General features: G+C 48.2%; 1 protein-coding gene across 1 annotated transcript in view; it reads left to right on the forward strand.

Moving 5' to 3' along the window:
• N4BP1 (NEDD4 binding protein 1) overlaps nt 1-731 on the forward strand; it is a 37,530-nt gene extending 36,799 nt beyond the window's left edge. Inside the window, exon 7 of the mRNA XM_015428181.1 lies at nt 274-731. Within this exon, the coding sequence (XP_015283667.1) occupies nt 274-586 (313 nt within the window). The 3' untranslated portion in view covers nt 587-731. The remainder of the gene's footprint in view (nt 1-273) is intronic.
• The last annotated feature ends 21,152 nt before the right edge of the window (nt 732-21,883 follow it).

Genomic DNA, 21,883 nt, shown 5'->3' on the forward strand with positions numbered 1-21,883 from the left:
CCACAGGGCCCTAATCTCCTCTGGGAGTTCATTCCACCAGAGTGGGGCCGCCACCGAGAAAGCCCTGGTCCTTGACAGCTTAGCCTCCTTAAGACCTGGGGGTGGGGGGCCCAGCCGGTTCTGAGCGCCTGATCGTAGTGCTCTCTGGGGAACATGTGGGGGAAGAGACACTGATTAAACTCATAAATCTGTAGGGAGGGGGATTTTGGATTCTCTCGTTTTCATACTCGTCTGAAGGAGCTTAAACTAGATATCATTCCTTGTGTTCCTCAGGGGCATCCCATCCCATAACGGCCTGGCAAGTGGAAAGCTTCCTCGTCCTGGGAAACCACACTTCCTCACGCAGCCCAGCAGTAGCGAACAATCGGCAAACGGCTCGTTATCCTTCTCGCTGTTCCCACCAACACCCCTGCCGAACACAGCGATCCCCCCACATCCAAGATCCGCCGCAGAAACAAGCCACTTAAAAGAAGCCTTGAAAAAAATATTCCCTACCTCTGAGCAGAGGGCGAAGATTGAGGAAATACTTGTGCAGCATCCCCACATGAGAGACATGAACGCACTCTCTGCCATGGTACTTGATTAAGGGCGATGAGCCACGACCCTCGAATTTGCAGTTTGGATTGTTTAATATAAAGATGATTCTAAGCTGGTGCCAGGCCATCTGTGAATAGCCAAAGCTTAATCCTTTTTGTATAAAACCATTGTGAATATTCAAAGGATGTGCGGATACCAGCTTCTCCTTTTTTTCTTACTCATTTAAATTATATTGCTTTTATGACTTTGTATTGATGTTTCAAAAGAGAACAAATCTTTATTTCTGACTGGCTTGCAGTTGTTTACTAAAGCAGTCCTAAATTGCCTGTGAAAGGATAAGATCCGATATCAGGTCTAGGTTCTACTCGGAAGTGACTTCACACCTGCAGTTCAAGTAAATGGACTGTATGTCGGGGGTTAAGAACATAAGAGGAGCCAATGTTGGATCGGGCCAGTGGCCCATCCAGTCCAACACTCTGTCACACAGTGGCCAAACATACCAGGTGCCATCAGGAGGTCCAGCAGTGGGGACACTAGAAGCCCTCCCACTGTTGCCCTCCCCCAAGCACCAAGAACACAGAGCATCACTTGCCCCAGACCGAGAGTCCCTATCTATACCTTGTGGCTAATAGCCACTGATGGACCTCTGCTTGTTTCCACTGTTAACTAAAAATGCCTGTTAGTGCAAGTGATCCATGAAGATTCATCCGTGAGAAGAGGATGGTAGTTAAGCACATTCTGGAATCCAGATGGTAAGTGCCGAGGTCTCCATCTTAAGTGAAAAAAATCTGCCTTACAGTTACCCGTGAGATCGTCCTCCTATTGGGCAGCCTTCTGTGATGCAGCAGAGCTGAAACACAGATGAAAGGTGAGATAATGTTCATGCACTGCTGCCAGTTCCGTGGGTAGACCTGTGGTCTGACTTGGAACGGTAGCTTCTGTCGTTAGATTCTTTGCTAGTTATCAGTTTTAAAAACTGTAGGAGGAAACATCTCTTCCCAGTTTTATGTCGGGGCGGTCCCCTCTCCTTCCAGCCTACATCACCCGAGTGTCTTACACTGTGAAAGGTGTAGGTGCCCAGAGCACATGGATCTTCTCCCTTTGTCGCAGCCACAAGGCGTTTCATTTGTTTTGTAGGACTGACGTCAGACCACCCTTCTTGAAAACTAATTTTAATGATTAAGGGTTTCGTATTTGGATTAATCTTGCAGCACATTGTCAGACTCTTGGACAAAGTTACTCTCGGCGACACTCACTGGAAGCGATTTGTTTATTGTAGAATACAGATGTTACAAGCTAAGAACATCCTTGAGTCAGAACTGAGGTTCTGGTGTGAAACCCCCCCCCCCAATTATACATGGTTCAGAGGTAGCACCCTCCAATTACACTGCCCATTCATTCCCTCCGAACAAGCGCACTTCCAAAAAAAAAACACCCATGAATCACCCATTAGTTACTTAAGATAAGGCGGGGTAAGCACAGACCAAGGCCATCTGGCCATCATCCCTGGGAAAGGGAGAGGCAGCTTCAGAAATGTTACATGAGATGTAAGGTAAAGGTAAAGGTTCCCTTGCTCGAAAGCCAGTCGAGTCCGACTCTAGGGTTGCGGTGCTCATCTCCACTTCAAAGCCGAAGAGCCAGCGCTGTCCAAAGACGTTTCCGTGGTCATGTGGCCGGCATGACTAAACACCAAAGCACACGGAATGCTGTTACCTTCCCACCGAAGTGGTACCTATTTATCTACTTGCAATTTCTTGCTTTCGAACTGCTAGGTTGGCAGGAGCTGGAACTAGAGATGGGAGCTCACTCCGTCATGCAGCACACTCGGGTCTCGAACTGCTGAACTACCAACCTTCCACAGCCTGCAGCTCAGCGTCTTAACCACTTGAGCCACCGCAGCCATTCTCACTCTCACACATTCACACTCCCCCTCTGGAATTTCCCCAACAGTATGGCAAAACGAGTTTGACACACGTGTCTGCAAGCGGGCTCACAGCTGGATGTAAACATTAGATGGGGGGGGGGTGAAGAATCACAACATGCAGCATATTTAGAACAGGTCCTAAACGAATACGTTGCTTATGCCTTTAAAAGAAGGCCTCTGCCATCAAACCACATCCCAATAAGCTTGACACGGTGAACACCGTTTGTTGATATGCTGGTGTGCACACAGCTAAAAGGGAGCTGCGGTGGCTCAAGTGGTTAAGATGCTGAACTGCAGGCTGTGGAAGGTCAGTAGTTCAGCAGTTCGAGACCCGAGTGTGCCGCATGACGGAGTGAGCTCCCGTCTCTAGTTCCAGCTCCTGCCAACCTAGCAGTTTGAAAGCAAGAAACTGCAAGGAGATAAATAGGTACCGCTTCGGTGGGAAGGTAACAGCGTTCTGTGCGCCTCGGTGTTTAGTCATGCCGGCCACATGACCACGGAAACGTCTTTGGACAGCGCTGGCTCTTCGGCTTTGAAACGGAGATGAGCACCGCAACCCTAGAGTCGGATTCGACTGGCTTTCGAGCAAGGGAACCTTTACCTTTACCTTACACAGCTAAAATATTTAGGGGTCAACAAGTGCAATTTCTGAAGGGCCGACTCAATCTTCCATGCCCAAGCTGAGTTCTTGGTCAAACACCGCACTAGAGGGAGCAGGTGACTTTTTCAAGAGAACACTATCCCACCCCCTTTCTTCCCATTGCTTTTGCTGTTCTCCCTCTGTCATGGAAAAACACTGCAGAATAAGCCTCTTGCGGGAGTTTTAGCTCTTCAGGAATTCCCCTGCGGCTCCCAGAATGACGGAGAGATAAACTGGTCTGTTTAACCACAGAAGTGTCTAGCAGCTGTTTCCGTTTTTATTTCCTTATCGTCACTGAACAAAAAAGAATTTGTGCGCGCACACACACAAAAAAGCTAGCTCCACACTGAATATATTAGATCACACAAGTGTCTGTTGAATTTTGCTGGGTGTTGGTATACAAAAGCCTCTGTACGGAGATCTCAGTTGGGTGACAGCTATCACATTGGTCAATTAAGAAGCTCTAGTTCAGTGGTGGCGAACCTATGGCACGGGTGCCAGAGGTGGCACTCAGAGCCCTCTCTGTGGGCATGTGTGCCATCGCCCCAGCCAGGCCCAGACCATCATTAAAGTGTCGAATTCTCTGCCAAATAATTTTAAGTAAATGAAAGCATTTGGGATTGCTTTCCTTACTTTGTTTGGATCATCTTAAGTTAATGTATGAATTGTTTTTTCTAAAGTAAAACCTCAGTATTCAGGTTAAATTGCCATGTTGGCACTTTGCGATAAATAAGTGGGTTTTGGGTCGCAGTTTGGGCACTCGGTCTCTAAAAGGTTCGCCATCACTGCTCTAGTTAATGGTGACATGTCAGCCAAGCAAGCCTTAATGGGTCGTGAAGTAAAGGGGGAAAGGGGAGCTGTCTATACTAAGGGTGGGGGTGAGGGCTGTTTGCACTCAGCAAAGGTGGGCTGACTCAAGTTGTGTGTGGCCTACTGTCTCATTCATAAGAAGTTCCTGGGTCCACTGCACTTCTGATTTACAAAGCGAGTGTATATCCTGACTGTGTTTAAGGTACATCAGATCTGGCTTTAAGTGGGCCTGTTTGCTTAGGAAGAATAAGCATCTTACTTTGAAAGAATCACACCGAACAAAACCTGTTCGAAGAGTGAAAGTAATGCTTCCTGGACCAATCACATGAGGATTCCTAGCCAACCAGATGACATCCAAACTTAATTGTTGTGGGGAGGGGAAGGGAAAGGGATTGTAAGCCACTCTGAGACCAATGCTCCCTCTAAGCTGTGGAGTCCTGTGAGCAAAAATTCTCCTTTGTGAGCCACTGGCATTAAATTGGTGAGTGAGCAATTTAGCTACTGCATAAATTAGTTTGCTCTGGAGCCATCCTTCCTGAGCTAAGACAAAAATGTGTGAGCCGGAGGCTAAAAAACTGAGCTAGCTCACACTAACTCATCTTAGAGGGAACACTGTCTGAGACTCCTTCAGGTAGTGAAGGGCAGGGTATAAATTTAATCTCTGCTTCTGAATTCCAAAGTGGCTGTTCACTTTGAATTAAGGCAATTTGTGACTTTATTGTCATGGAATGCCACTTTCACTATTCATTCCCTCCCAGTAATGTGAGGCCTTTTGCATAACAGCCCTACCCACAGTGTGAAATGTGCTTCCTTTTTTGGTTCAGCCCAAAATGAGAACCAAAAAATCAAAACGAATGAAGTCAGTGGGGTTGGATCTGATGAACCAGGAACCTCTGTGTAACATCCCGATCTATTCCTTAGGAGTTTGGGGGGTCAGGTGGGTGCAAGAAGGAGAGGCCATTCTGTGAACTTTTTCCACTCGTGGTGTGTTAGTTCCAGCTCAGTGGAATAATTTGGGTACAGCTGAAACATCTGATGAATGAATGGCAACGGATCCCTACTGTTCTGGAAACCCTGGCACCAGTGTTCCCTCTAAGCTGAGTTAGTGTGAGCTAGCTCTCAGTTTTTAGCCTCCGGCTCACACATTTTTGTCTTCGCTCGGGAAGGAGGGCTCCAGAGCAAACTAATGTATGCAGCAGCCAAATCGCTCGCTCACAACTTTAATGCCGGTGCCTCACAAAGTAGAATTTTTGCTCACAAGACTCCACAGCTTAGAGGGAGCGTTGCCCGGCACTCCTTCAGAGTTTGTCAGGTGTTCCTCAGCGAGGTGGTCAGTGATAGCGAACAAAGTTGGGGAGCGGTGGTGCAGGCAGTACAACGCCTGCAAGTAACATCAATAGCGAACAGCCACAATGGTTGTTCGAGTCCCCACCGCAGCCGGAGTGAGCTCCCGGCCCCCAGTCCCAGCTCCTGCCAACCCAGCGGATCGAAAGCATAGCAAGTAAACAAATGGGTACCTGCCCTAGGTGGCAGGGGGCACCCCCCTCCTGGTTCCGTGCCAGGAGTGTTGTCGGCGGCGGCGATAGCATCGGCGGTAAGAACAATGGCGGCGGAGAAACTGACGATCCGAGGTTGCGGCGACCTGATCAGATGGAGGCGGAGTTGAGGCGACGCAACGGTGAGACGACGCAGCACGGCAGGAGCCCAACGGGACGTAAGCCGGAAGCTGTAGTCCGAAGCAGTTGCGCGCCAGAGGAGGAAGTCACCAGGAGCCTGCCTGAGATGGTCGCCAGTCATCCGAGACGCCAGGAACAGCGCCCGTAGCCCGCCGGGTGAGGAGGAAAAAACGTGCCGCATGGGTGCTGATAGGTAACCTCTTCCCCCTGTGAAATTGTGGCCCTAGGTAGGTAATTAACTACATAAGTAGTACAGCTGTAAACCGCTCTGAGACCCCCTAGGGGTCATGGGCGGTATAGAAATTGAACGTAATGTAAAAAATAAAAGTTCCCTAAAAGACGTTTGTTCCTGGGGGGAGGCCCATAGCTCAATTTTATCATGCATGCAGAAACTGCCAGTATCTCCAGTTAAAGGATCTCAGGAAGGTGGTGGTGGAGAAGCTGTTGCCATGCAGAGCAGACAACAGTATGTGAAATGGTTCCTCTCTGTGGCACTCCCCATGTCTTTCAGGGAAGTGGCAAGTGCCCAGTGGGGACTGTGGTTGGCAGTTGGTCCCCACCTTGAAACAGTCACGGCCAGGGCTATTTTGGGGCAGGAACGCACAGGAACGGAGTTCCGGCTGGCTTCCAAGTTGGCCACGCCCAGCAGGAACTCATTAGCATAATAGGCTACACCCAAAAGCAGGAACTCATTAGGATTGGCTACATTAGGGGTGTGTGGCCTAACATGCAAAGGAGTTCCTGCTACAAAAAAGCCCTGGGTTTGGACAACAAACAAGGTAAGCAGAATAAGAAGCAAAAGGTGGGTGTGGCCGGATGAGCACACTTCTGGTAACGTGGGGGTGTGGCCTAATATGCCAATGAGCTGTGCTGTCAGGGGTGTGGCCTAATATGCTAATGAGTTTCTGCTGTTGGGTGTGGCCTATTATGCTAATGAGTTCCTGCTGGGCTTTATCTACAAAAAGAGCCCTGGCACGGGTAAGCTGCGAGCCTCCATGAGGTACAGGCCCCATATGCCAGGGATGGAAGTAAATGTGGTACTCCGGGCTAATGGCTCTCTGCAAGCTGCAGAGGCTCTCTGCAACCTGCAGGATGAGTACCGCCATTCTGAGGTCACCCAGAGTGGGAATTTGAACCAAGGCCAGTTTGGTGTAGTGGTTAAGTGTGCAGACTCTAATCTGGGAGAACCGGGTTTGATTCCCCACTCCTCCACTTGCACCTGCTGATGTGACCTTGGGTCAGTCACAAGCTCTGGCACAGCTGTTCCTGAAAGAGCAGTTTCTGTCAGAGCTCTCTCAGCCCCACCCACCTCACAGGGTGTCTGTTGTGGGGAGGGGAAGGGAAAGGAGTTTGTAAGCCGCTCTGAGACTCCCTTGGGTAGTGAAGGGCGGGGTATAAATCCAATCTCTTCTTCTTCTTCTTCTAACGACATACTTTTATCTCATATTGTGTGCTTGCGTGTGTGTAAACAATGGAAAAACCATTAAAGGTCTTTGGGCAGATAAACATAATGTGACCAAGGTTCAGTTTTCAGTTTTGTCGATCTGCGGGACTATTTTGTGTGTTTCCTTCTATGCTTGTCTGCTGGAAAAAAAAATGTCTGATGGCTTAATTCAGCGAAGAGCTGCATTCTGTTATTTTCTTCCTGATCTTGAGCGAGATCGGCAGTTTCATTCACAAAGCAGCTTGTCCAAGTATTTGGTTAAGCTAATTAACAAAACTGGCCCAGTTCCAAGGACTCTGACGTTGCTGGTTGGTGGGCCAGGCTACTGGAGATTGGGCTGTGGAAGCTTCCGTAAACCAGGACAAAGTCAGTTGTCGCCCTACCACGTTTATGAGGTGATAATGCATCAAGCTTCTAAATCTGAAGTGTTCATAGGAATGGAGTCTGGAGCTACAGAACTGGTGTGCCTTTGTGCACTGCATAATGGGTACATTCCAACAGCAGAATGCCATTCAGGTGAAACAACAATTGCATTGCATTTCTGTCTCCCCGTGTCATTTTAGCAGGTAATCCAGTTACAGTACAAGACGATGAATGTTACGCAGAGTATGAATGTTACGCAGAGTATGTGCAGTGCAAACAGCCAGGCTAAAAGTTTTGATTGCTAATGGAGACACATACTTTAGAAGAAGTGAAGCACTGCAGGAGTGTTTGGGCTGGCTGTGGTGGTTATTTATAATCACTGTATCTAATAATAAACTTGCTGGCTAGTCTCTGTATGGGTGATGGAAGCAGCAAAACTGGGCTACCCACAGACAAGGTGAGGGATCTGCATAATTCCCAGGTATGCAGGAAAAATATTAATTTGCACATTAGAAGAGAGAAGGAGAGAAGAGATTGGATTTATACCCTGCCCTTCACTACCCCAAGGAGTCTCAGAGCGGCTTACACTCTTCTTTCCCATCCCCTCCCCGCAACAGACACCCTGTGAGGTAGGTGGGGCTGAGAGAGCTCTTGACAGAAACTGCTCTTTCAAGAACAGCTCTGACAGAACTATGGCTTGCCCAAGGTCATCCAGCAGCTGCGAGGGGAGGAGTGGGGAATCAAACCCAGTTCTCCCAGATTAGAGTCTGCGCACTTAACCACGACACCAAACTGGCTCTACAAAGATATCCCTAATGAACTGGTCTGATGAGAACTAACACGCTCCATGAATAATGGAATGTTCAGAGGAACTGAACAACAGTGATGGGGTGGGAAGAGGAAAGGGGTAAATTGTTCTGTTCGAGCCACTGAGAGCTTAGAGGGACCATGCAGGGTAAAATTTTCAAATTGTGCTCCTGAAACGTCTCACAAAACACAGGTGTGTGTGTGTATATAATGTTTTCACCAAAACATTTTTAATGTAATATTTACATAATGTATATTGTTGAATACACGTTTTATATAGTAGCACATTTTCCTCCCTCCGTGGAGTTTAGGGTGGCAGGCGCAGTTTCTCCGTCTTCTGTTTTGCCCTCATAACAGCCCTGTGGAAGAATGTGACTGGCTCAGAGTCGTACAATGAAGGGTTATGGGCTGAATGGGGAATTGAACTAAAGTCTCTCAGCACGTAATCTGGTAAGCTGTTTGTGTTACACCACATTGGTTCAGCGGCGGTATACTGACACCATACCTCAAAAACTTATTATATAATACAAGCATTGTCAACTGCAAGATTACAGTGTAATTGACCAAGGGCAGACATCACTTCCAAGCAAATACGCATTCCAGGACAAAGCTAACATGGTATAATTGAACATCAAAATAAAAAAAGAAAACTAGGGCCCCGGTCACACGGGTAGGAGAATGCGGGGGGAGGGGAGCGTGGCTATTTGCCCCGGTGCAAAATAACGTGCGGTTGCGCAATCAGACGTCCCCTCGAGATCCCGTCGAGGTCCCGTGGTTAGGGAGGAGGTGCCAATCACACAATGCGGCGAAGAAGCGGCACGGCGCGGTAAATGGGGCTGTGTTTTGGTTTTAAACTGAAGTGTGCGCATGCGCCGTTGGGTGCTTGTGCGCATCTCGTGGAGACTTGGAAAAAAACCCTATTTATCTACTTGCAATTTCCGCCTATCTTCCGTCTCAGTAGCGTGGCTACTGCTCCGTGTGACCGCAGCCTAGGAGTATCAAACTGACTATTTACCTGAACAGTCCCTCTTCTGTAGCCTAAGGTGTCTTCCTTTTAAAAATTATCTCAGTTCCTATTCAAGATAGGCGAGATCCAGCTTTACTTGTAATAAACTTAGTTGTAGTTATGTAGACTCCATGTGCTCTAAATCTTCCCATTCTATACCCCCCAAAAAAAATCACCGTAATGATTTCATGTTTTAGTGTGTGTGTTTCTTTAAATGTTGACTGCAGTAATATGAGAAGAGTGACAGAGGGAGACAAGTATGATGTGATTGGCTGATGACTGAGAGTATGGTAGGAGGGGTGTCTACGAGAAAGATTCTGTGTGTGGTTTGAAGAGAGAGCATAGTCTGTGACTATGGGAGTTTTTGAGTTTATTCTGTGTGAATAAGACAAACAGTTTAGTCTGTGTGAATATGAGTTTTGAGTCTATTCTGTGTGAATAAGACAAAGAGTTGACTATAGCCTGTGTGGCTATATATATATATGAGAGAGAGAGAGATTAGACTGAGTGTCTACGCCTGTCAGAGTGGAGTTTTGAGAGTTTGAGGGACTGTTTGTGACACCAAGCTTTGCCAGTTATATTTACAAGTTCCTTTCATCAGCAACGGTTCAAAATAACCAGAAACCTATTTTGTTCTTTATTAAATAAATCATTTTTTGTTTAAACTTATCCCAGCAATCAGAATAGTCCTTCTTCAGGGCCACATAGTCCTCTGAAGTGCCCAGACCCTAGGTCATTCTACCAAAAGAGAGAGATTTGGATTTTTTAATTCCTGGTGGCAGCAGAAATCTACCAAGTTTAGGTACACAGAGAGTGTTTTAAAGATTTCCCAAGTCTCCCCAAGAAGCGAGGATGCCCCAATCACCTTTGCTTGTTCTAAGACTTACCAAGTTGTCATATCTAAATTGGAAACTTGAATAAACTGTCTTTTGTACCAGGGATTCTCCAGAGCGTTGGACAGAGAAAAGCTCTTCCCAACACTTGCTGCAAAAGCCATTTAGCAGGAGATGCCTGGGATCTTTAGCATGCGAAGCATGAGCCAGTACCTCTTCCTGGTATAAAGTTCACTATACTGGACTAAGGGCCAACATTTCTTAGACCGATTTCATTTGCTTGTACATGTGAAATCACAGCTATAAAAGACAGGCGCCCCCAAGAGCTTGGGCAGGAGAAATGCATCCCCAGCCCTTACTTCCTTCCCTTTTTCATGTTTGGTTTGCTCCCTAGGTGCCCAGCATGGTAGCCAAGTTCTTGTGAGTCAAGCTACAAGGTTAGCCCAATATTATCTACTTTGACTGGCAGCAGCTGTCCAAGGTCTCAGGCAATGTGTTTTTCAAGCAGGGCCGGCCCGCTCACTAGGCGAACTAGACTTTCGCCTAGAGCAGGCCGATCATGAAGGCGCCAAACTGCACACACCCCGCCAAAAGCCCTGCATGCTGCCCCCTGACCCCAGCCGCTGCTGCCAGCTCTCCCCTCCCCGGCCGTCTTGATCCTGAACTGCCCTGATGGCCACCCCCCCAAAAGCCCCTGCCCCACCAAAAACAGCTGTAGAATGGTAGACAGTGCTAAAATAGCGCAAAAGGAAAAAATGTGCTCGGAATCCACAGCATGCCCCTTCCTGCCAGCGTGCTTCGTCTTCTGCCCCTGCCTCCTCCCTCCTGCTAAGCGTGCCCCTTCCCGCCGGGCCGCGGTCACGGGGGCACCATGGAACCGGCACTGACTTGCAAGCGGAGCCCCAGCCTGTGCCTGGCCGACCTGTCCACTCTGTACGTGGGAGGAGGGGCAGCAGCGCCATCGGCTTCCCCCACCTGCCCCCACTGAGACCTAGTCGCTAGAAAAAGCACCCAGAAGCCCATGTTCAGGGAAATGGGGGAGGCGGTGCCTGAGACGGAAACCTGAGCCATTCTCTGCAAGCAACCAGGGTGGCTTTTGGGGAAAACGGAAAAAATAGAAATCTTGCCCACCCCCTTCGGGCCCGAGCACATGGCGGCGGCGCTCAAGTTGGGTGTGGAGAGCCCCGCCTCCTCCTATGGGGCGGCGAGGCGGGAGCCGGTGCTGTGGTGGGAGCGGGCCGAGCCTCCCCAGGTGCCGCCGCCGACCAGCTCACCTAGGTTCATCTCCTCAGCTGGCGCCTATGGGGCGGGTGGGGAGGCCCCGGCAGCTGCCGTCTTTCCGACCCTGTATGAACCCCCGCTGCTGCTGCTCACTGGGCAGATGCGCCTGGGGCTGGCCGTGGCGGTGGCAGCTGTTCTACAGGCGCATTGAGCCTTTCTGCGTCTCCTCAGCGGCTGCCTCCAAGGTGCCCTTCAGCCCCGTGCCGTTGGCCTACCTAGCAGCGACAGCAGTCCTGCAGCAGTGGCCCCTGGTGTCGGGGGCACCCCTCCTCCTCCCCCGGTGAGGGGGGTGCCACAAGCTAGCCTCGCCTAGTGCTCAAAAATACCTCAGGCCGGCCCTGTTTCCAAGCCATGCTTCCTGAGTTCCTTTCAATTGTGGATGCCATGGATTGAAACGGGGACCGTCTGCATGGAAAGCAGAAGCAGTGGCCTCCCACGCAATTTCATAACTTCCTGCTTATAGAAAGGTGGGATTTGAGTGGCAGCGGGAAGGGCCACTCTGGTATGGCGATTCTCTCATGCCCACCCCTGCTGCACTGGATTGCTGCAACTATTTTGCCATTCCGTACTTTGCATCTAGCCACCTCAGTTTCAATCTGCATTCAAAATGGTCATAGGTCAACACAAGTCACAGTTTGCATAAAGGTAAAGGTTCCCTTGCTCGAAAACCAGTCAAGTCCGACTCTAGGGTTGCGGTGCTCATCTCCGTTTCAAAGCCGAAGAGCCAGTGCTGTCTGAAGACGTTTCCGTGGTCATGTGGCCGGCATGACTAAACGCTGAGGCGCATGGAACGCTGTTACCTTCCCACCAAAGTGGTCCCTATTTATCTACTTGCAATTTCTTGCTTTCGAACTGCTAGGATTGCAGGAGCTGGAACTAGAGACGGGAGCTCACTCCGTCTTGCGGCACCCGGGTCTTGAACTGCTGAACTACTGACCTTCCACAGCCTGCAGTTCAGCGTCTTAACCACTTGAGCCACCGCAGTAAATTCCCAGTAATTCCCAGTAAATATAAGTATAAAGCAGTAGGTAGACAATAATTAGATGAGCGGATAGATACAAGATTGTTAGGATCTTAAAATTCTTCAGTACCTAAAGCTTTCTGATGAATCTTACAAGCAGCTGCACGAAATTTCACACTAAGAGCTGTAACCTGTGGGTTTTCACCTATAAGTAGCACTCTGGCATACGCCGAATCAGAGTGACCTGGGTATCTGCTAAGCAAACGGAGAATAAACTTAGAGCGAATCTCTAAGTAAAAAGGGCAGTGAAATAAAACCTATTGTTTCAGTCTCACCAATTCCATAAGGGCAAGACCAATGTACCACCGGGGCCTTTTTAGGTCCTCCCTGCAGTACCGCAGAGGGGAGGGCTTGCCATCGGGTAAGAAAAAATGGGTCCTCCGTTGACTAGGAATCTCCAGTTGAGAGAGATAAGCAGCTGGGGCAACAACATATCTTGAACTATCTGAGGCCAGATAGGTTGGTGAGCTCTCTACATCACACTGCCACTCAGGGTCCAACAACCTTTGCTTTAAAATTTGTTTCGCCTGATTGAGCCTCGTTTCTAAAAAGGATTGAAGGGGGTTCTCTTCTCCTTCATCTAGCCACCAATTTTCTGTTGGAACAAGATGATCAGTGGTTGCTTTACAACCCCCAGGCCTTCCTAACTTCAGTTTGGCGTAGTGGTTAGGAGCGCGGACTCTAATCTGGGAGAACCGGGTTTGATTCCCCACTCCTCCACATGCAGCTGCTGGTGTGACCTTGAGTCAGTCATAAGTTCCTTCAGAGCAGTTCTCTCAAGGGCAGTCCTTGACAGAGCTCTCTCAGCCCCACCTACCTCGCAGGGTGTCTGTTGTGGGGAGGGGAAGGGAAAGGGATTGTAAACCGCTCTGAGACTCCTTCGGGTAGTGAAGGGCGGGGTATAAATCCAATCTCCTCCTCCAAAATTGGCCAAATATATATTCAAATGGCTTATTATTAGGTAATTGCCAGATATTGCTTCCAGGATAATGCATGGGAATATATGAGGCTGAGGAGAGTTTGCAGCCCTACCCAGATGCAACTGTTAAGACTGATGAAGGTTGGTATCCTGCAAAGGAAAGCAATGTTTATAAATTCTATGACATGCCAAGGACAGAAAACCAGAGCTAACCTCCTACCAGCAGGTGGCGATAGAACATTGAGAACGTTTGTGCTTTCACTTTATTTTAACATGTCACGGTCCAGAAGACTGCATCCGAGCACTTCCTTGTGCCGAGTTGAACAGAACTGGCTTAGGACGTACAAAAACTTCCCACGGTGGTCTACTGTGAAAAACTGGAACCACTAGCAGTGCAATATGTCACAAGAACCAGGAAAGACTCCCCATTCTTCTTCCTCCTCTTCATATCTATAAGGTCTTTGTGCATTTCCACACTACTTTTGAGTTGTGCTGCAGGGTTCCTTATGCTGTCCTTCTGATGGATTTCATTTTTTCAAGGGGTGGGGAAGGGATCCTTGCAGTGATGTTGTAGGAGAGTTGATCACTGGAGCAATGCACCTCCAATTCATACTGTAGTACTAAAGCGTTTGCCAATCTGGCTGAATCACTGATTCGGCCCACCCAATAATTTTGCCAACGGGTTGCCAGATGTAGCTAGGGTGAGGCCAAATTGTTTTCGTATGGTCAGCTGGCAATCATAATAGGATCCTAGAGTTGGAAGGGACTTCCAGGGTCATCTAGTCCAACCCCCTGCACAATGCAGGAAATTCACAAATACCTCTTCCAACACACCCCCGGTGACTGACTGCTGTTCCCTGCCCAGAAGATGATAAAAAACCTCCAGGATCTCAAGCCAAACTGGCCTGGAGAAAAATTGCTTCCTGACCCAAGGTGGTGATCAGCATTTTCCTGAGCATGTAAGAAAGGGCCACACGAACTAAGCACTGAGGCAACCCTTCCTGCCCTCCCTCTGAAGATCTGCCCAAGTTCACAGAATCGCCATTGCTTTCAGATGGCCATCTAGCCCCTGTTTGAAAACTTTCAAAGAGGGAGAGACCACTACCTCCTGAGGAAGCCTGTTCCACTGAGGAACTGCTCTGTCAGGAAGTTCTTCCTAATGTTTAGCCGAAAACTCTTCTGATTTAATTTCAACCCCTTGGTTCTGGTCTGAACTTCTGGGGCAACAGAAAACAACTCCGTACCATGACAGCCCTTCAAGAACTTGAAGAGGGTTATCCTATCGACTCTCAGCCGTCTCCTCTCCAGGCAAAACATACCCAGCTCCTTCAGCCTTTCCTCATAGGACTTGAGGCTTTGTTTTATGACTACCAGGGCTATTTTGGGGGCAGGAACGCACATGAACGGAGTTCCGGCTGGCTCCCAAGTTGGCCACACCCAGCAGGAACTCATTAGCATAATAGGCCCCACCCAACAGCAGAAACTCATTAGGATTGGCTACAGTAGGCGTGTGTGGCCTAACATGCAAAGGAGTTCCTGCTACAAAAAAAGCCCTGTGTTTTGTCAACAAAGAAGGTAAAGAGAATAAGAAGCAAAAGGTGGGTGTGGCTGGGTGAGCACACTTCTGGTAACACAGGGGTGTGGCCTAATATGCGAATGAGCTGTGCTGTCAGGGGTGTGGCCTAATATGCTAATGAGTTCCTGCTGTTGGGTATGGCCTATTATGCTAATGAGTTCCTGCTGGGCTTTTTCTACAAAAAAAGCCCTGATAACTACTGTACATCTTAGACATGTTTACTAACTTCTCAGTTTAGGCTTCTAAATGGGAGGAGGGAATTCTCCAGTTGCTTAGATCTGGCATGAGTATAAGTGCAAGGGGAGGGGGGGGGACTAATAGCCTTGTTTACTCTGAAGACACCAGAAAGAGATGCCAGCAGTTGCCGTCAAACGCCCAACCAACATTCCATTCGCCGCTTCAGAGAGACCTTGGCGCTCTCATAATTCATAACTTGTTATGCAATCTCTGGGATGGGGCCCCGGCTTTGGGAATGTCTCCCTTACATAACACGGCACTAAGCCTCCCTTTGCTGATGAAGTTCTTTCCAAAGAAGAATTTTCCATAATGAGAAGGGGGCGGGGGGCATCTGACTTCTGGGTTTTACTGCGGTTTGTTTTGAGTACATTCTTTATTAGAAGAACAACATAATAAAGAGACCAGATAAGTGCTCTTTTGGCTTTGGGGCTGGCAAGTGTTGTAACTTCACTCTGCCGTACTCATTTAAAAGGTTTAAGGAAAGCCCTTTGTGTGGCCCATGAGTGGGGTAAATGACTTCCTTGTTCAAGACGGCTCCCGGGTTCAGTCCCCAGCAACTCCGTTTTTAAAAACACACGGAGGAAGTCTGGGAGGGTCCTTTGTCTAAAACAGGGGCGTCAAACATGCGGCCCGGGGGCCAGATTAGGCCACCGGAGGGCTTCTATCGGGCCCGCAGTGGAACTGGCTGTCTTCTGCTTCTTCTTCCAGTTCTGCTGCTGCTGCATCATTGTAGGTTTGCAGCTTACAGATACACACCTGAACAGCATACTCAGGATTGCAACAGCACAGACATTTTGATGCAATAATTCAGAGCAAGAGGTGTCAGTTATCAGACACTGTTAAATAAACAAAATATTGCAAGAGTGCTCATGTTTTCAGCATGTTCTTATTTTAAGGGAAAAAACCCCTTTTTGTTTGTGTCCTTTATAAAGTTTATATCTTCGCTACCTGGCATTACGTTTTATGACACACATGGCCCAGCCCAACAAGGTCTCATTTATGTCAGATCCGGCCCTCATAACAAATGAGTTTGACACCTCTGGTCTAAAAGAGCTACTGCCAGTCAGATAGTATGCAGCAGTGGTGTAGTGCACGGACTCTAATCTGGGAGAACTGGGTTTGATTCCCCACTCCCCCCACATGCAGCTGCTGGTGTGACCTTGGATCAGTCCCAAATTCTCTTGGAGCTGTTCTCTCAAGGGCAGTTCTCGAAAGCGCTCTCTCAGCCCCACCTGCCTCACAGGTTGTCTGTTGTGGGGAGGGGAAGGGAAAGGAGACTGTCAGCCACTCTGAGACTCCTTCGGGTAGTGAAGGGCGGGGTATCAATCCAATCTCTCCCTCTCCTCCTTCTTCCTCCTCCTCTTTCCTTCTTCTTCTGCCTTTCCAGACCTTGGACTCACCTTGCATGAGACCCACTGGGGCTGCAACCATGTGACAGAAAGTCAGAGAACATCAGAACCACCTGCAGGGCTCTTTGTGTAGCAGGAACTCCTTTGCATATTAGGCACACACCCCTAATGTAGCCAATCCTCCGAGAGCTTACAGTAGCCCCTGTAAGAAGAGCTCTATAAGCTCTTGGAGGACTGGCCACATTAGGCAAGGTGCCAGAACTGTTACCCCAGAGATGGCAAGACCAGCACTGCAGGAAGCAAAAATCAGCGCTCAGAAAGGAAATACATCAGAAGAGAGATTGGGTTTATACCCCGCCCTTCAGGAGTCTCAGATCACCTTCAGTCTCTTTTCCCTATCCCTCCCCACAACAGACACCCTTGTGAGGTAGGTGGGGCTGAGAGAGCTCTTTCGATCACTGCTCATGAGAGAACAGCTCTGAGAGAACTTGTGACTGACCCACGGTCACACCAGCAGCTGCGTGTGGAGGAGTGGGGAATCAAACCGAGTTCTCCCAGATTAGAGTCCATGCTCCTATCCACTACACCAAACTGGTTACACCAGGAGATGTGCTGTTGTCAGGAACAAGTCTAGGGGCAATGTCATGCACTGTGAAGGACCGATCTGGATCCATTTGCTGCATCAGCTCTATACCCTGGACTGTTTGCGAGGGTTACCGTATTTTGAAAAGCAAAGAAGAGGACGTATTTCCCGACTGACTACGTCAAACAACTGATCACTGTGACCAATCTCATTTTAAACACCCATCTATTTAAGCTGAAACTTGACTCCACTTGGGGACTATAGGGCAAAACGGGTTTAGCCTCCCCACCCAAAAAGAGGGCATTTTCATCCATTTTTTAAAAAGAGCCCAAAAGAGGACTGATGCAAAAAAGAAAAGAAAAAGGAGGACCATCTGGTTGCCAGTGTTCCCTCTAAGCTGAGTCAGTGTGAGCCAGCTCACAATTGTGTAGCCTCCGGCTCACACATTGTTGTCTCAGCTCAGGAAGGAGGGCTCCAGAGGAAACTAATCTATGCAGCAGCCAAATCGCTCGCTCACAGCTTTAAGGCCAGTAGCTCACAAAGTAGCATTTTTGCTCACAAGACTCCACAGCTTAGAGGGAGCGTTGCTGGTGACCCTAGTTTTACCTGAATTGGATCGATGGGTGACAGGAATCTCTAAATCTAGGATTAAAAATAAATAAATCTGAGGCTGGCTGTGGTCATCATCATCCGTTTAGTGTAGTGGTTGGGGGGGTGGACTCTAATCTAAGAGGGCCGGGTTTGAGTCCCCACAAGCAGCTGCTGGCATGACCTTGGGTCAGCATTCAATGATGTTCACTACACTATTGCATAATAAAATAATAATAGAAGACAAAAAACAAGTGTGGTTAACAGACTCACCAATTACAACCTGCCAAAAAGCTGAAGAACACGTAATAGAGAATAATGTATACAAAGTAGCTACAGGGGGAAAGTGCAAAATGTAAACAATAGAGAACTGGTATGTGCTACAATGTCTAAATAATGGAGAACTACTAAATAATTGTGTCTGGATGTTTCCTAACAACGTTTCAAAGTCCATCCTTCATCAGGGAGTTCCCTTTAAGCTGCTGTGGTTTTCATACTCTTACTGACATGCATTGGGAACAGTAACAATTCAATACAAAATCGGACGCCAATCTCCAACATGTAATCAGCTTCAGTAGCTTCAGACTTGCAGTGGGACCTTGGGTCAGTCACAAGTTCTCTCGGAACTGTTCCCTCAAGAGCAGTTCTCTCAGATCTCTCTCACCCCAACTAGGAAAAGGAGACTGTAAACTACTCTGAGACTCTTGGGTGAATGGTGGGGTATAAATCCAATCTCTTCTCTTCTTTAATGGATCCCGCTGTTCTGTCTTGGCCCACTAGCGGAACTGGGGCCTAGTAGGAGGGCTGGTCCAATGTATAACAGAATAAAATACTGAGGGCAAAGCCAATAAAGTACATTTTAATTTTAAAATCCTGCTTTGGAGATCTTCAGAAGGATTTATTTAGAAATTCCATGATAAGGTTGCCAACTGTGGCCTGCGAAATTCCTGGATATTTGGAGACAGTGCCTGTGAAGGGGGGATTTTGAGAGGGGGTTCAACTAGAATCTATGGTATGCCATAGAGTGTGCCCACTGAAGCTGGAAATTAGTAGTAATTCCTGGAGAACTCCAGGTCCCACCTGGGGGTTAGTAACCATAGGTATAACTTTGCTTAGGATGGCGTTCTTGGTTACCCAACAGTCTGAAAACTGGAGGCTTAAATTCAATATAGTTTCAAGCAGGGCTTTTTTGTGGAAAAAGCCCAGCAGGAACTCATTAGCATAGCAGGCCACACCCAAAAGCAGAAACATATTAGCATATTAGGCCACACCCCTGACAGCACAGCTCATTGGCATATTAGGCCACACCCACATTACCAGAAGTGTAGTCATCCAGCCACACCCACATTTTGCTTCTTATTCCGTTTACCTTGTTTGTTGTCAACAACCAGGGCTTTTTTTGGAGCAGGAACTCCTTTGCATGTTAGGCCACACACCCCTAATGTAGCCAATCCTAATGAGTTTCTGCTGTTGGGTGTGGCCTATTATGCTAATGAGTTCCTGCTGGGTGTGGCCAACTGGGAAGCCAGACGGAACTCCGTTCCTGTGCGTTCCTGCCCAAAAATAGCCCTGGTTTCAAAAATATTACAAATTACATTCTCAAGCAGATTATCTGCTGATCACTGCCAAACTGCACAGTTTTATATCTAAAACACTACTTAAAAGAAAATCAAATAAGCTTCAGAAATAGCCCTGGCTGTAGCCAAATAGTCAGCTCTGTTACTGCATTACAGAAGCTAATGGATTATGAACCGATGCCAAGCTATTTCTCTGTAGCACAGAAGAGAGTAAATGGAAATTTTCTATTTCTGGGATCTGCCGGGTAGCCTGCATGTAATCAGGAGAAATGTCAAGATAACAAAGGGTGCATAGATGGCTCTGTTAATTAGGACGGATTATTTAAACGGCTGGGATCTGAATTTTGCCTTTATCTGGCGGATCAACACACACACACAGATCATCATATGAATGCAAATATGTCTTGCAGAGAATTTGCAAAGGCCCAGAGAGGGGAGAGGCTGTGGCTCAGCGGAGAGAGACAATATTTCATTGCCAGTGAAACTTAAAGAGCAGCTCCCTGCCAAAGCATTTTCCAACCACAAGACATTAAGTTCCCTGGCTAACAAGCCTGCTGAGAGGACTAAGTCTAGTGTGAGCCAAGATCTTATCAGCAACGATAGCAGCAAACCCTCAGCAAGCTGCCAAAGCCATCGGCAGACATGCACTGGCTATTGTTTAAGTTCATTTTGTGTATGGGTGTCAGCAGGGCCTTTTTTGTAGAAAAAGCCCAGCAGGAACTCATTAGCATAATAGACCACACCTAACAGCAGAAACTCATTAGCATATTAGGCCACACCGCATGTCTTCCCTTGGCTTGCCTGGGCGCCCTTCGGCTGCAGGAAGCCCGGGCAAGCTGGCCCTTGGACAGGCCAGGGAAGGCACGGGGAGGCATTTAAATGCCTCCCTGATCCTTCCAGGCCCCCCCCGGCCCGCCCGCCTTGGAGTCACCAGAGGGGGGGTCGCTCATCAGGCTTTGGCTGTAGTGGGCGTGGTCAACTCTGAAGCCAGCTGGAACTCTGTTCCTGTGCATTCCTCCCCCAAAATAGCCCTGCACAAACTTGTATGCACAAATCTACTGGTTGATTATGCAGCAATTGAGTCTTCCTAGAAGTGCCTGCTCTACTTTTTAATTTGCTAAAATGTGAATAAGACAGGAGCTGTCAAATGGCTGCTTTGGAGGGTTGACTCTTTGGGATTGGGCCATGCTGAGGCCCCTCCCCTCCCCAAACCCCACCCTCTCCCGGACCCACCCCCAAAGTCTCCAGGTATTTTCCAACCCAGAGCCAAGTCACCTGACCACTTCCACTTACTCAGAATACACTCTGAGCAGTCACCTAACCAAGACAGAACGTTCATCGTTATTGTTGTCATTTTTTTAAAGTTTCTAGCTCTCATCGATTGCAGAGGAAATTCAAATGATATTGCAATGTAGTCATTTTTTTATCCAATGGTTATCACTGTTATATTGTTACAGGCAGGGCCAGGGGTCGTTTCGTAGAAAAAGAGCTAGGGGAACTCATTAGCATAACTCATTAGCATATGCTTCACCCCCTGACATCACCGGAAGTGTCATAAGGCCACACCCCCTGAATGCGCTCGCCCGCTTCGGGAGAGAGGATCAAAGTGTAATACAAGCCTCCTGCGAGACTTGATCACACCAATCTCAACTCTCTCTTGGGTCTTGATGCCTGCCAGTCATTCCCCCTCTCTGGGGGAAGCCGCGTTGGACCAAAATACAGTCCAAACTGCTGTAAGGAACAGCCGTCCACCCTGAGCACTTACAGGGTGCGTCAAATCGCCATTTTCCCCCAACCGGAAGCGGGGGCGGGGCTTCGTCGTGTGCCCCACCCCCGCCCCTCACCCGGGGGAACGGCGATCCCCCCTGAATCGACCCCTGGGCAGGGCTATTTTTGGGCAGGAACGCACAGGAACGGAGTTGCTGGCTACTGAGTTGGCCACGCCCAGCAGGAGCTCATTAGCATAGTAGGCCCCACCCAACAGCAGAAACTCATTAGGATTGGCTACATTAGGGGTGTGTGGCCTAACATGCAAAGGAGTTACGGCTACAAAAAAAGCCCTGGGTTTTGGCAACAAACAAGGTAAACAGAATAAGAAGCAAAAGGTGGGTGTGGCTGGATGAGCACACTTCTGGTAACATGGGGTGTGGCCTAATATGCTAATGAGCTGTGCTATCGGTGTGTGGCCTAATATGCTAATGAGTTCCTGCTGTTGGGTATGGCCTATTATGCTAATGAGTTCCTGCTGGGCTTTTTCTACAAAAAAAGCCCTGGTTACAGATAGAAGAAGAATTAAGGCAGTGGAAGGGCAGAGACTGTGATCCAAAGAGGAAAAGTTGTTGTTGCTTTATTGTAATACATCTGGTGTTGGAGGAGAGTTTTTGCAGATACCATGGATCACCCAAAAAGACAAATAAGTGGGTTCTAGAGCAAACCAAGCCCGATTTCTCCCTAGAAACTAAAATGAGTCAACTGAGGCTATTGTACTTTGGTCACATTATGAGAAGACAAGACTCATTGGAAAAGACAATAATGCTAGGAAAAGTTGACAGCAGTGTTCCCTCTAAGCTGAGTGAGTGTGAGCTAGCTCACAGTTTTTAGCCTCCGGCTCATGCATTTTTGTCTTCGCTCAGGAAGGGATGGCTCCAGAGCAGACTCATTTATGCAGCAGCCAAATTGCCTCCTCACAACTTTAATGCCAGCTGCTCACAA

The sequence above is a fragment of the Gekko japonicus genome, unplaced genomic scaffold, assembly GCF_001447785.1.
Source record: "Gekko japonicus isolate JY-2015 unplaced genomic scaffold, Gekko_japonicus_V1.1 scaffold1804, whole genome shotgun sequence".
Lineage (NCBI taxonomy): Eukaryota > Metazoa > Chordata > Lepidosauria > Squamata > Gekkonidae > Gekko > Gekko japonicus.